Raw genomic sequence first — 12457 nt, forward strand, 5'->3', positions numbered from 1 at the left:
TTTCCACCCTGCCCAGCAGCGGCACCGTGGAGAATGGTCTCCTCCACACTTTGACTTATTCCCACGCTGCCGACAGTGGGACTTCATTGTGAGGGAAGAGGGAAGGCGGCTGGAGTTCCTCCAACATTTGCGGTTAGATTATCATATTTTTTTAGAGACAAAAATATAGGCTGCTTCAGCTGTTTTTTTTATGCGCACATGTGCCCCTAAATATTTTTTACAGTTCGCACACACCTATTTTTAGTCGCAAATGCGAGTGAAACGCTCGCACTGTCGAGCCCTGCTTTGATTTTGTCGCGAGGAAATACGACAGTAACACTGTTGCTGCAGGGAGGAGAACTGAAACTCTTTCCACTGTGAAAAACACATCCTCAAACCTCAGGTCCAAACACCTTAGCTACTACAACCGGCAGCACAGCACCATGGAACTCCAGGAAATACACCCCACCAAAGGTGAGCCCTCCTTGGCTGCAGACATTGGCTCTTAGCTCTACACTGGATATACAACCAAGACTGGATTGTACTCGTGGACGGCTGCAGCTACAGAGAAGTAAAGAAGCTTGTGGTTGGATATGTTGTGGATGAAATGTTGCTCCACGAGTGATTCTCCGTCTTTCAGGCACATCTTTGAGAAAATACTGGTCACAGGTAACTGAAGATCTCCAGGTAAAAATATCTGTCTAGCCTCAGCGACACGTACTGGTGATTACCCTGACATTCACACATAGACACACGTCTGAATTTTGGGGGGATACGCAATTAGTAATTTAATCGGGTGTAACAGAAAAGTAATATAACGAGTAGTGTAATGAATTACTGTTGGCAGGGAGTAATAAGTAAAGTAATATTATCACTAAAAGCGTAACGAAAAGAAGGAGAGAGTCATGAGTAATAAATTACATTTGTAGAGTAACTAGCCCAGCACTGAATGTAATTCAGTAACATTTACTTTCTTACTGACCCACTTTTTACTTTTAGCTAACTACAGTTTTATAACCAGCTCTGTGTGCACTGCAGTCTGTGTAGGTTGCTACAGAGGTTTACAGTGTGTCTCTAACAAACATCAACACAACCTCAGATGCTTCGATCTGTGATACTGTTTCTTAAAATACGTCTAAAATCAGTTTTATCCTCCTTTTGACTTATGGAAGAATGTCCTAATAGCTGCATTATTTTTCTCACATAAAAGGTGAGGAGAATATAAAATGGGGTTGCTGTGCCCTGATCTAGATATAAAGCAACATCAGGAGTCTAATCACTGCTGGAGACTGTTTGGCTGCAAGTTGCTCCATGTAGAGTCTCTCTTGTGTACCAGGGAGACCGAATGTTGCCCTTGTGTGGTGGTGGCAGAAATGCACAGTACCATAATGTAACTCCAAAATATGGAAGTTGTTAGTGGACTTTAATGGTTGTAACCCACAACAGAGACTCCACAATTGTGTTCCTTGTTCCACAAATGAGTGATTTGAAAATACATAAAATTGTTTTACAAACGTTAAGTTTCACCATAATAAATACGTGTAAAGTCAGACTGACACATCTGTGGACCATGTGACAAATGTGACTTTCCTCCTGTTTGCTTGCAGATTTTTGTCCAGTTAGTACTATATAGACCATCTTAGAGCCAACATCACAATGAAGTCATTTTTTTAGCTGGAGCCAAAGCATGACTCACCACCACAGGGCTGTAGGCTACATATGTACATATGGGTCAGCCAGTCTGGTCCCGCTGGTCAGTGTTTACTGGTCAGTAGATGCACGGAATATGCATATGAAGGCAGTACAGGAGGAGGCGCACATTAATAATCCTCCTGGACTGTACTGCTTTTGAGCGCTGATTATTGTGCATCACAAAACATATTTGCACATATGAATCATGTTTTGCCAAATGAGAATTAACATAAGCTGCTGTAACTCTATTAGCCAAACATGCTAATGAGAACATTACATTAGAAACAGTAAATGAATAAAAAACTAGATATAGTAAAAATGTGTGGGTCAGAATTTGTACCATACCTGTAAAATCTTAGCCCCACAATGAATAATGCTGAAAAAGGGCCCATGGTAGGACCTAACTGCTGACCCCCTGCTGCACATCAAAGCCAACATATTGCATCCAACTCATCACACATGTTGCATAATATCTGTTATTTTAAAATACATCAAAACTGTGTCATAAGCTCTTTTCAACGCAAATAAGAGAAACCAGGGGACGGCGTGGTTGGCCTCTTTACAGGAAGGAAAATAGAAGTGTCATTTTTTCTGCGTCCCCATAGCCCTGCAGTAAGATACAAATTCCTTTCCCCCAGAAAAATCTGCAGGCGTATACAGCAAACCATTAAAAACCTATAATCCATAAATCACAACGGCAATAAAAATTTCCTACCCCTTTGCAGTCATTTTCCTGACCACTCTACCTCCTTCCCTTGGGCACTCTGCACATAGTTTGCAATCCCTGCTGTGGTCCCCCCTCCGACTGCTAACTCAATTCTACATCCCGAGGCTTTCTACATCTCAGAGGACAGGAAGTGCCTTTGAAGGTGCCCTTGGCTCTCTGGGGAGAAATGTATTATGAGGCAAATCTATAAAGACCGAGAGGATGGAAGAGGGAGAGTCTGCCTGTGGTTCATTTCAGCGAGAGGTGATGGCTATTAGCGAGACATGAGATCATTTATTCATACTGAACAATCTCTCAAATCTGGGCCTGTGCTTTGCAAGTAATGCTACCAAGATGACTGAAACTACAAAGCAGGGGGATTCACTGTTTTTTACTTGATGTAACTTCATCGTGAACTTAAGCATAGCAACCTAGACCCTCACACAGGCACAGAAAGAAAACAAAAGTATCTCAAGCACATGGAAAATTTAAAACATTAAAACATGAGAGCAAAACTTAGAAACTGTTGATATAGAATGTTTAACTACCAATCACATATCTATAGAAAATGCTAGGGTTTTTTTTCCGATAACTTTAACATCCCTTTTAAGAATCACTGAAAGAGTCTCACGGCACAGTGGTGCAGTGGTTAGCGATGTCGCCTTGTAGCAAGACATTTCCTGGTTCAAATCCAGGGTGGAGGATTCGAATCCTGATTTGGGAGAGCCCTTCTGTGTGGAGTTTGCATGTTCTCCCCGTGTCAGCGTGGGTTTCCTCCAGGTGCTCCGACATGTTCTCCCTGTGTCAGCATGGGTTTCCTCCAGGTGAGTGAGTGAAACCATTTTGCCATTACAAGGTAAAAATGTTCATAGCTTTGTATTTATTATGCCTCAAGGTTGATTCTTTTCTTCAACGACATCTCTGAAAAAATATTAATATTTCACGAGAACCAGAACCTTTATTAATCATTCTGGGTGTACCTGAAGCATTAAGATAACAATTCCTCTCTTACTGCCTCATTGCAGCAAAAAGCAAAAGAAAAAAAAAAATTCTTATGTCCAGTAAAGGGACGACAAATCCTATCTTCAAATGTGGCGATGTGATCTAATCAGTAAGTTTCATTTTGAAAGAATAAGATACATCTTAAAGGGCAGACTCCCACAGTATAACAGGCGACCCCCCATATCACGCCTTAAAACGTAGGTGTTCCTGAGTTGTAGCGTGAACTTATCCACTGTTTCATTTTTATTATTAAGGTAATGAGTGAGAGAAGGGGAGGGGAGGGAGGACCAATAGAGGTTCAGGAAGATAAGGAAGACTAATGGAGGAGATAAAGGAGAGGAATCATCGTTTCTAGACCCCTTTATCTGAGTTATGCTCCTAAACTTTGATTCACTTTATGTCCTCTTTTATTTGCACATTTATTTTGTTTTTGTAAGTTCCTTTTAATTTAATTATTCTTTCCTTTATTTACAAAAACAAAAACAACACCTTTCTCTTTTTAATTGCTTGTTTTTCATAATGTCTTAATCGCAGAATAAAATCCTGTCCTTTGCATCATCTGTCCTACATCCATGAACTTATTATTTAAAACTCTTTTTTGTCGATTGAAATGAGCATTGATGTATCAATATGATGGATGGAAATCCATGCTGTTTTCATGCACTGTTTGTATGTTTATCTACAAGAAGATACGTTGTCCCATTTCTTTTTTCCTTAACCTAACCTATGTAACTTTACTTGCCTAAACCTGATCTATGTAACTTAAAGTAAGTGCTTAAGTTTACGTTTAAGTACATAACTTAATGAGGTCATTCGTTGGGCGCTAATTTCGTAGATATTGTATGAACTATGGGCCTGTTCTCACTCTGAAGTTGGCAAAAGTCAGCGCATGGGCAGGGACTTGCAGCGTCACGAAAAAGCCGTTCTTTAATGTCAGCATGATACACAACCAGTCAAGAGCAAAAGTTGAGGCGGGGAAAGTCCCAGTAGGGTGGGTGGGAGCTGTGGTGGATGCGTCCAACAAACACTTTCACCTGGTAGAGCGGTTCATGTCCCATAATATTGTAAAGCCAAATCTTGTTCTTTTTTTCTAAACCCAACCACGTGTGTTTGTTGTTGAAGGAAAAAAAAAATTTGCAGTTTTCTACTAACGTAGTGCTTTTATTTTGAAAGAGACTGTATGTAAATGTTAAATTTCCTGTGAAAACAGAAGTGTATTTTGAAAACAGACAATGCATGTAACAGGCGGAATTTGAGCCGGCGTCCCAGAACGTCAGAAACCAACACACCCAGGGTACCTTGCACATCATATCTGGACATGGAAAGTCCATGATTAAACATCAATATGTGACGAGATCAAAGTGAGAGTGTGTTGGAACCATTATAGTATGAGGATACGTTGGTTAATTCCTCACTGGCTCAATAAAAACAAAGAAATAATAAAGGTGAGAGCAGGGGTGCTGCTTCCCTGGCTTTCTCTTGATTTGAAATGACAAAAGTGAACATTCGTAAGAAGTTTAAAAACAAATACGAAATAGCACCAAAGAAACTAATTTTGTCAGTTTTTTCCTGCCAACTGTAATTCCAGATCTCTCTATTCAAATCATAAGTTGCATAACTCAAACTTAAGATATCTGCACTGTAAATGCTCCCGGATGCGGCCATGATCACAGGCCGAATGTAATTGGTATTATTTTTAGCCGAACAGAAGTCTTCAGGGAGCACATATACATCTGTGTGTGCATACATGTGAAGTTATATGTGAACTTGTGGATGGACATCGACCTCTTTGGGGATTTGAACAGACGACAGTTGTGGCAAAGCAGTGGCGGTGTAATCCCTGCGCTCTCAGAGGAGTCCAGCTGTGCCAGAATAATACTTGAGAAGGCAGTTGGACAACTGAAGACGGAGGGTCAGAGGTGAAGCTGTCAGCTTTTTAATGTGTTATGAATTGTGTGGAGCAGCTAGTGGGGCTACAAGGACTTAGCCCGTCTTCTAAAAGCCCTGCGGGATTACCTCTTTACAGGATTAGATTTCACTGGCTACCACAGCCAGATGGGGGAGGACAGGAAGTTCACAGCAGCTCCCTGCAGAGAGCTCTGGGGAGGGTTCCTATACAACAGATGTGTTGATACATCCTTCATGCTCAACACACAAGGAGTCAAATACATATTGCAAACACAAAACGTAAATAAAAATTTAAATGCAACACAAAAGCAAAATAAAACAAATCTTAAGATGGTACATCATTTTCATTCACGATAAACATGCTAGAATACACATTGTAAACTCTGATTTATCCATCTGACTGTTAAGAAGCAGAAAATTAACTTCATTAAAGCCTGAATTATTTCTTCATCTGCAACATGTTAGTCTGGAGGTTCAAACTTGTGTCCTCTCAGAGTTGGAGATTCAAACTAAACACCACAACACCACAGTCACTGAAGAACTTTATTTAGTCTTTGCACAAAGCCAAAATTAAGATGAGCAATGGTCCTTTCATGATTTACGACCAATACAAGGTTTCTAGCCAACCAGGATCTTCCTCCTATCCTCAAGACTAAAGGTTAGCTCCTCCTTCTATAGACAGGTAACTGGACCAGTAAAACCAATGTGGCATGACAGAAAATTAGTACAACACCTGATCAAATTTAAAAGCAGACCATTAGAACTACGTCTTAAATCAATGATAGAATACAGGATTGGAAATGTTCTGTCCAACAGCAGGAGTAAGAACAGTTATAGAAAACTATATGAAAAATACAAAAGACAGAAATACCCAGGATCAAAATACAGAACAGGTGATGAACACAAAGACAATTTAGTCTGACCATTACTTTGACTCCCAGTGGTCCTAAATGCAGGACACATAAATGTACCCAGAATCCTTTTGTCTCCCATCATAATAACTGCAGCTATAAGACTAAGCAACAGGTCAGCGTAATTCTACTGCCGCAACATGCTGAGTCCCCGCACAGCAACACACAGGGCCAACAGCAGCACTCCCGGTTCATCTCCTGCCACTATCGTCAGCTCAGACGGCTCTCTCAGGGACTCATCAGAGGAGCAGAGGAACTCAGCGAGCCGGTAGAGCTGCCCTCCATCCTGCAGAGCAGCAGGCAGAGACTCAGAGAGATGAGCCTGACCGTCCTCCATCAGGCTGCTCACCTGCAGGACAACACAAGTCAACAAGTCAAAGGACCACATGGTGCTTCCTGGGAATGCGTAACAGGCAATGGCAGATTGGCCATCGGGACGTTCGGGACGAATCCCGATGGGCCGGTCACCAAGTGGGCTGGTGTGCGCCGGCCTGGTGAGACTAGTGAATGTCACGCTAGTTGCTAGCAGTCATTGCTGCAATACGCGTCCCTCCCATGTTGTTTGCTTGCTGTGAGATGTTCAGAGGGAACGTAGGTGTCAATCTTATATTTTGATGCTTGAAAGAGGAGATAAGAGCGGCCTCTTCCAATATGAAAGAGGCCCTCATTCTTCTTGAAATCTGATTGGCTGCAGTCATCAGTCATTACTCATGGCAGACCAGGCTTGTTTGACCTGGTCTGCCATGAAAACAGAACGGTTGGCGCGGAAAAAACGCGAATAAAAAAAACTAAATCTTTACAAGAAGAGGCAGCAAAGTGCTCCAAAATAACCGACCTCTTTGGCCGACGGTCGACGGGCTGAGGCTGCTGGTGTTGCTAACAACGGAGATGGAGCTGGAGCCGACAAGGCCATGAAAGCAGGTGCATTAATGTTAGCTAACGTTCGTGAGTGTGTAATGTACAAGGTTGCCTTTGGCAAATTGCGTATTTCTTCTAGGTGTCCGTTTCAAGAGGGAAACTAGCCTACTAGGTATTGCATTGAGTCATTATAATTTAAACCTGTACTAAAATAAAATATGTGCTTGCTTTTTTCCTGTGGATGCATCATGCAATTAACGTGAGGTGGTGCTCCCAGTCCCAAGGACAATGAAGCTGAAGGACAGACTAACCCCAGTCGTGATGAGGAGGAGGATGAGACCAGAAATATGACAGGTGCAACGTGAAGGCAAAACCTACTATGCATTACATTTTAGCCAGAGGAAAACCTTTTTAGTAGTACTAAGTGGGATTCTTTTGTTGTTGTAATAAGTTGACTTAAAGTTGACTATAGGGCCTATTGCTCAATTTATACCTCCTTAGTTCATGGCTGTGAGCCATGGAGATATAAACTGGGCTCATGTAATACAAGAGCAGGGCAGGACAGGACAGACAATTATACTGTGCATAAAATTAGATGCATTAGGTTAGAGTCATAGGCTCTTATTTTAAGTTAAATAATAAGCACATGGCCATTTGTGGCCAATTCATTACTGCATTTATTTTATAGCTGGAATTAAACAAACTGCTGATTTTCTTATGCAGTTGATTCTGAGGACAGCGTTTGTGTAGTTCAAGCATATAGAGGATTATAGGTAGAAACGTGTGGGCCAATGCGTGGACCAGTGTGTGGACCAGTGTGTGGACCAGTGTGTGGGCCGGTGTGCCTGAATGTCTCGGGCTGAATTTGTGTCCCAGTCCGCCCCTGGTAACAGGTTACCACCCGAAATCAGCTGTTTATCGTTTGCATTCATCCACACCGCTCAAACCTGCACAGCACTGGATTTGAAATGAACCGTAATAAACTGGAGCTGCTGTGAAATCAACATCTGAGCTCATTTTGGTGAAAGTAACACAAAAGTAGTGTGATAAGTAACTTATTACTCGCTACAGAGAGTAATATTGTAAAGTAACTTGTTATTTTCAAACTAAGTATGTATATATATTTCATTTTGGGAGTAACTTATCCAACACTGTATGGTCCTGAGTGGAATAGGTACTGGCTGAGAAAACAAATCTCCCTCTGGGAAAAATAAGGCAAAACATTTTGTTTATTTTGGTGAAATGTGACATACTGTACATGATTTGCAGTAAATACTGTAGAATGAAATATGTAAAGATTATGCTGCTGTCCATCAAGATCTGAAATACAACACCCACTTCCCAGTGGCCCCTGCTCCACCACAGTTCAATGCTGACTCTAAAGTTTCCATTTCTAAAGGAACACGTAAATTTTGCCTGACAAGTTTGACTGCAGCGCTGGAAGCCTCTACATGAATTAACCAAAACACTGTCTATTTAATATTTTATATCTGCGACTGTCTTCAGGATCAACACCTCTCAACCGAGAAATAAATATGGACGGATGCGATCAAGGCTCTGAAAGAACTTTTGCTCCCAATGACAGGGGCGCTGAGATTTCTGATTCACACTCATACATGTTATTATTTAGACAGTTTCCTGTCTAGAAAGGTGGAGGGTAAAGGTGATCTGGGGGGCAAATAAGGGGGATAAGGAATAAGGAAAAATTCAGAGAGAAGTAGAAACTTGGTCTCTTCTGTATTCTTTATTAAAGGTGAATAAAAATGAGGCAAAAGAAAGGATCTCTACAGAGCGTAGTGATCTTTGTTAACCAGTGGACTTACCAGTTGGTTGAGGCCTCTCAGTGTGTCGGGGCGGTACTTGGCGATCAGTAATGTCACATGTTCTGGCAGTTCTGTGGAGCACACAGAAACTGTTGGTACATGTGAGCTGACTCAGACAACATGTCAGACTGCTGTTGGTTAGTTACTTTAAAGCAGTACAACTCGAGGTCTGATCATTATTTACACTTCATCTTTCAAATCTGCACATCTACCCGTGAGAACACACAATCTCTGATTTTGTATTGAGAATATAATCCACCTTTCACATCCAGACAGAGAAAGCATGCACACAGCCAACCAGTCAGACACAGAGCACTGTACAGCTGACTCACTGTCCATCGCGCTGACCAGCAGGTCAACAGCTTCCAGCGTCAAGTCAGTCATACGAGGTCCTATTTGTAAGGGTGGGGTTGCGAAGCCACTGAGCAGATGAAGAACAGAACACACCGACCAGGACTGCGGCTGCTCAAGAGGCTCACCTGCACGCCACTGATCCAGCTGAGAGGAGACAAAGATAAACCGAAGTACAGGAAAAAATCAAAGTTTAGACCTGATGAATGCGTTGGATGAAGTCAACTATAAATTATAACAGATCATCAGTTTAATTGCAATCCATGCAACAGCTGTTGTGATATTTCAAAGCAACATGATGACCAATAGACATTTCTGGAAGCACAATGCTGGCGTAGATAAACACAGCAAATCTAAGCTCTGTTAATCTGATCTCAACAACCTTGTATTCCAGTTTAAATTCTGTAGTTGTCGACTACATCTGCAATAAGTAGTCAGTTAATTGATTAGATGATCAGCAGAGATATATTGGCAACTTTTTAAATTTATTTATTCAACCAGGAAGTCCCATTGAGATTGAAAATCTCTTTTACAAGAGACACCTGGCCGAGGTAGCAGCCAATCAAAACACATTAAAATTACCTTTCTAACTCCGCCAGGACGCCGACGTCCTCGCTCCCCTCCTCCTCTGTTAAATGGTATCTCCCAGGCGCACTACGTCATCAAACAATGTGATGTTTGGTATTGCCGGATTCAGGAAGCTCTCGACTTTTCAAAAATCGTTTTTCTTTTATTTCTTATGTATTTCACACTAGAGCAGCCTAAACACACAAAGTCCAAAATCGCGAGTCATGTCATGCCGTTTTTCGAGGGGAAAAGTTAAAGGATTACTGGCAATCTTATGTGGAGCTGTTAGCGGGGAGTTAGCTGGTTTATAGAAGGTAAGAGTCTCACTCCTACCACTATTTTTGGCTGAGATATACCGTCTAGAAAGTAGGACGTTTCATACGGCTTTATTTGGTGATATTTTATGGTGTTTCTGTGTCATACACAACATCAGCTATCATAACCATACCTGATTTCAATAAGGTACAATGTTTGAAGCTGGCTGAGTGTTGTTTGATCACTGATAGTACTGTTTTGAAGCAGAGTGAGCGCTCTTGTCATTTGGAGCTCCGCCTGGATCTTTTCATGGAAAAAACACTGTAGAATGGTCATACTTTGAGCAGTCTTCTTCAAATTTGAAACAAATGTTCATTGATAGAGTGCCTACAGCCCCACAGTGTCATTTACCTGCTCAGATGAAGCCACAGACAGTTATTCATCCGGAAAAACATTTTTTATTTTATTTTAGGCAAAATCTTCAATTTTTTACTGACTTCAGAGGCCCATTACTCTGTCTCTGTATCACCTAGAGTGTTTCTGACACTTTCACAAGAAACGTCAGGGAGTTTTCTTTCTGGCAAGACCTCATGCATGCATGTAGTCAAAGCGGTTCAGAAGCTATAAAATGGGGGTGGAGGTTAAAATGCAACAATTACAAAAATCCGCAATGAAACAAAAACTATTCAAACATAGTGCCCTCTGAAGAAAAAGAAGTGCATGTCTCTCTCATCACATTCTTTATGATGCCCTTAAATTCATCAGTGGATATCCGCTTTTCTAATTTAAGATCTTTTTGAAGATTGTTCCATGTCCAAGGTGCAGAGTAGGAAACATTCCCCAGATCTGTTAAAACCCAGGGTTCATTAAAAAGTTGGAGGAGTGTAGCTGGAAACTACCAGAGCTGATACACAGAAGGGTGCAGCAGAGGTAGGCTAGAAGTTTGCCCAATATTGCTTTATAGATAAAAAATAACCAGTGCTGTTGTCCGCGAGTGGTCAACAACGTCCAACCCACCAAATCATAAAGAATGCAGGGATGAGTGAGTGGAGAAAAAGTGACTGACTGTATGCAAACCATGAGGACCCCCATGACAGGTGTTAGCAGCAGACCTGCCAGCCTGTAGCCTGCCTGTTTGCCTGCTAGTCCTGAGAGCTGCTTACAAACCCACGTCTCTTAGTAAAGATTGAGGTCACGGGGTGGCCGGCTGTATGAAACCACACTTGACTGTTAGATTGTGTCGGCTGCAGAGCATGGTAGTACTGTAGTAGGGGTGTGTTTGGATCTTGAGTCTAATTTGTTCATTTAACCCGTGTCCTCCTCCTGATCTAACAACAAGGGTGATGAAGGTGTGTGTGGAGGCCAACAGTAAAAACCCCAAATACCTTTTTCTTCAGAAGAGTCAGAGCGTCTCTGTCCTCTGAGAGCACACTGAGACTCTGGAACAAAGCGAAACGAGTCACCCGGGGAAGATGAGCCAGTGGCTGGAGAACAGTTTCTGTCCGCAGTAACTCTACAGGAGCAGTAACAGTGCTGTTATTAGCAACTGCAACACAGTCACATCAGTCCCACATGCATTTTAAAGTTTAGGTTTGTAGACTTTTGACCCTGAATTGCAGGGAATGTAAAATCTGCACTTAAACACTCTCATACTTTCTCGCACTTGTTGCAGGGTCTCCAAGGTCTCTTCAGTGGAGTCGTCAGGTTCAAATGTTTCTGGTTCCAGGGCTTTTTCTACCACTAGTTTAAACACACACACACAGATAAGACTTAGCTACCTTCTCTGATGAAAATTTGTGTCTCCTGACTGAAATATCAGATGGTGTTTTAACTGTTAGTTGGACTGTCATTTAAACAGCAAAAATCAGTTTTAAAGGTCAAAGTGAGAGCAGCTGAGGTGTCAGCAAAGTGTAAGTAATGAAAGTACTTGAAGTGTCAGAGACAGAGTGAGTTATTGACAGTTGATTGGCTCGCATGCTGTGAAATACAAGATGGAACAGAGCAAAGCAACAGTGTGAAAAGTGTTTTACATCTTGTCGGACGGGGAGGGCTGAGTCGCTGTTCCTCCGCTTTACCACCAACGTACTCAATGTGAGACCTGTAAGTAAATTCTGAAAGAATGAAATAGCAGTAAATCATTAATAACCTGGGATCCTACTGATATATAAAAATAACAAATGCTGCAGGTGTGTAAACACGCTCAAACACTTTGACGTTTTTGTTTGTAGACTTTTGACTTTGAATTGCAGGGAATGTAAAATCTGCACTCTCTTACCTTCTTGCATTTGTTGCAGGGTCTCCAAGGTGTCTTCAGTGGAGTCGTCAGATTCAGATGTTTCTGGTTCCAGGGCTATTTCGTCCACTAGTTCCAACACACACACACACACACACACACACACACACAC

At 41.8% G+C, this 12457-nt stretch overlaps 1 protein-coding gene across 1 annotated transcript in view; it reads left to right on the plus strand.

The window, feature by feature from the left end:
* The window catches only part of LOC126395875 (mucin-5AC-like), a 28630-nt gene extending 28142 nt beyond the window's left edge, over positions 1 to 488 (plus strand). The window contains exon 31 of the mRNA XM_050053680.1: positions 383 to 488. Within this exon, the coding sequence (XP_049909637.1) occupies positions 383 to 488 (106 nt within the window). The remainder of the gene's footprint in view (positions 1 to 382) is intronic.
* The last annotated feature ends 11969 nt before the right edge of the window (positions 489 to 12457 follow it).

The sequence above is a fragment of the Epinephelus moara genome, chromosome 1, assembly GCF_006386435.1.
Source record: "Epinephelus moara isolate mb chromosome 1, YSFRI_EMoa_1.0, whole genome shotgun sequence".
Classification (NCBI taxonomy): Eukaryota; Metazoa; Chordata; class Actinopteri; order Perciformes; family Serranidae; genus Epinephelus; species Epinephelus moara.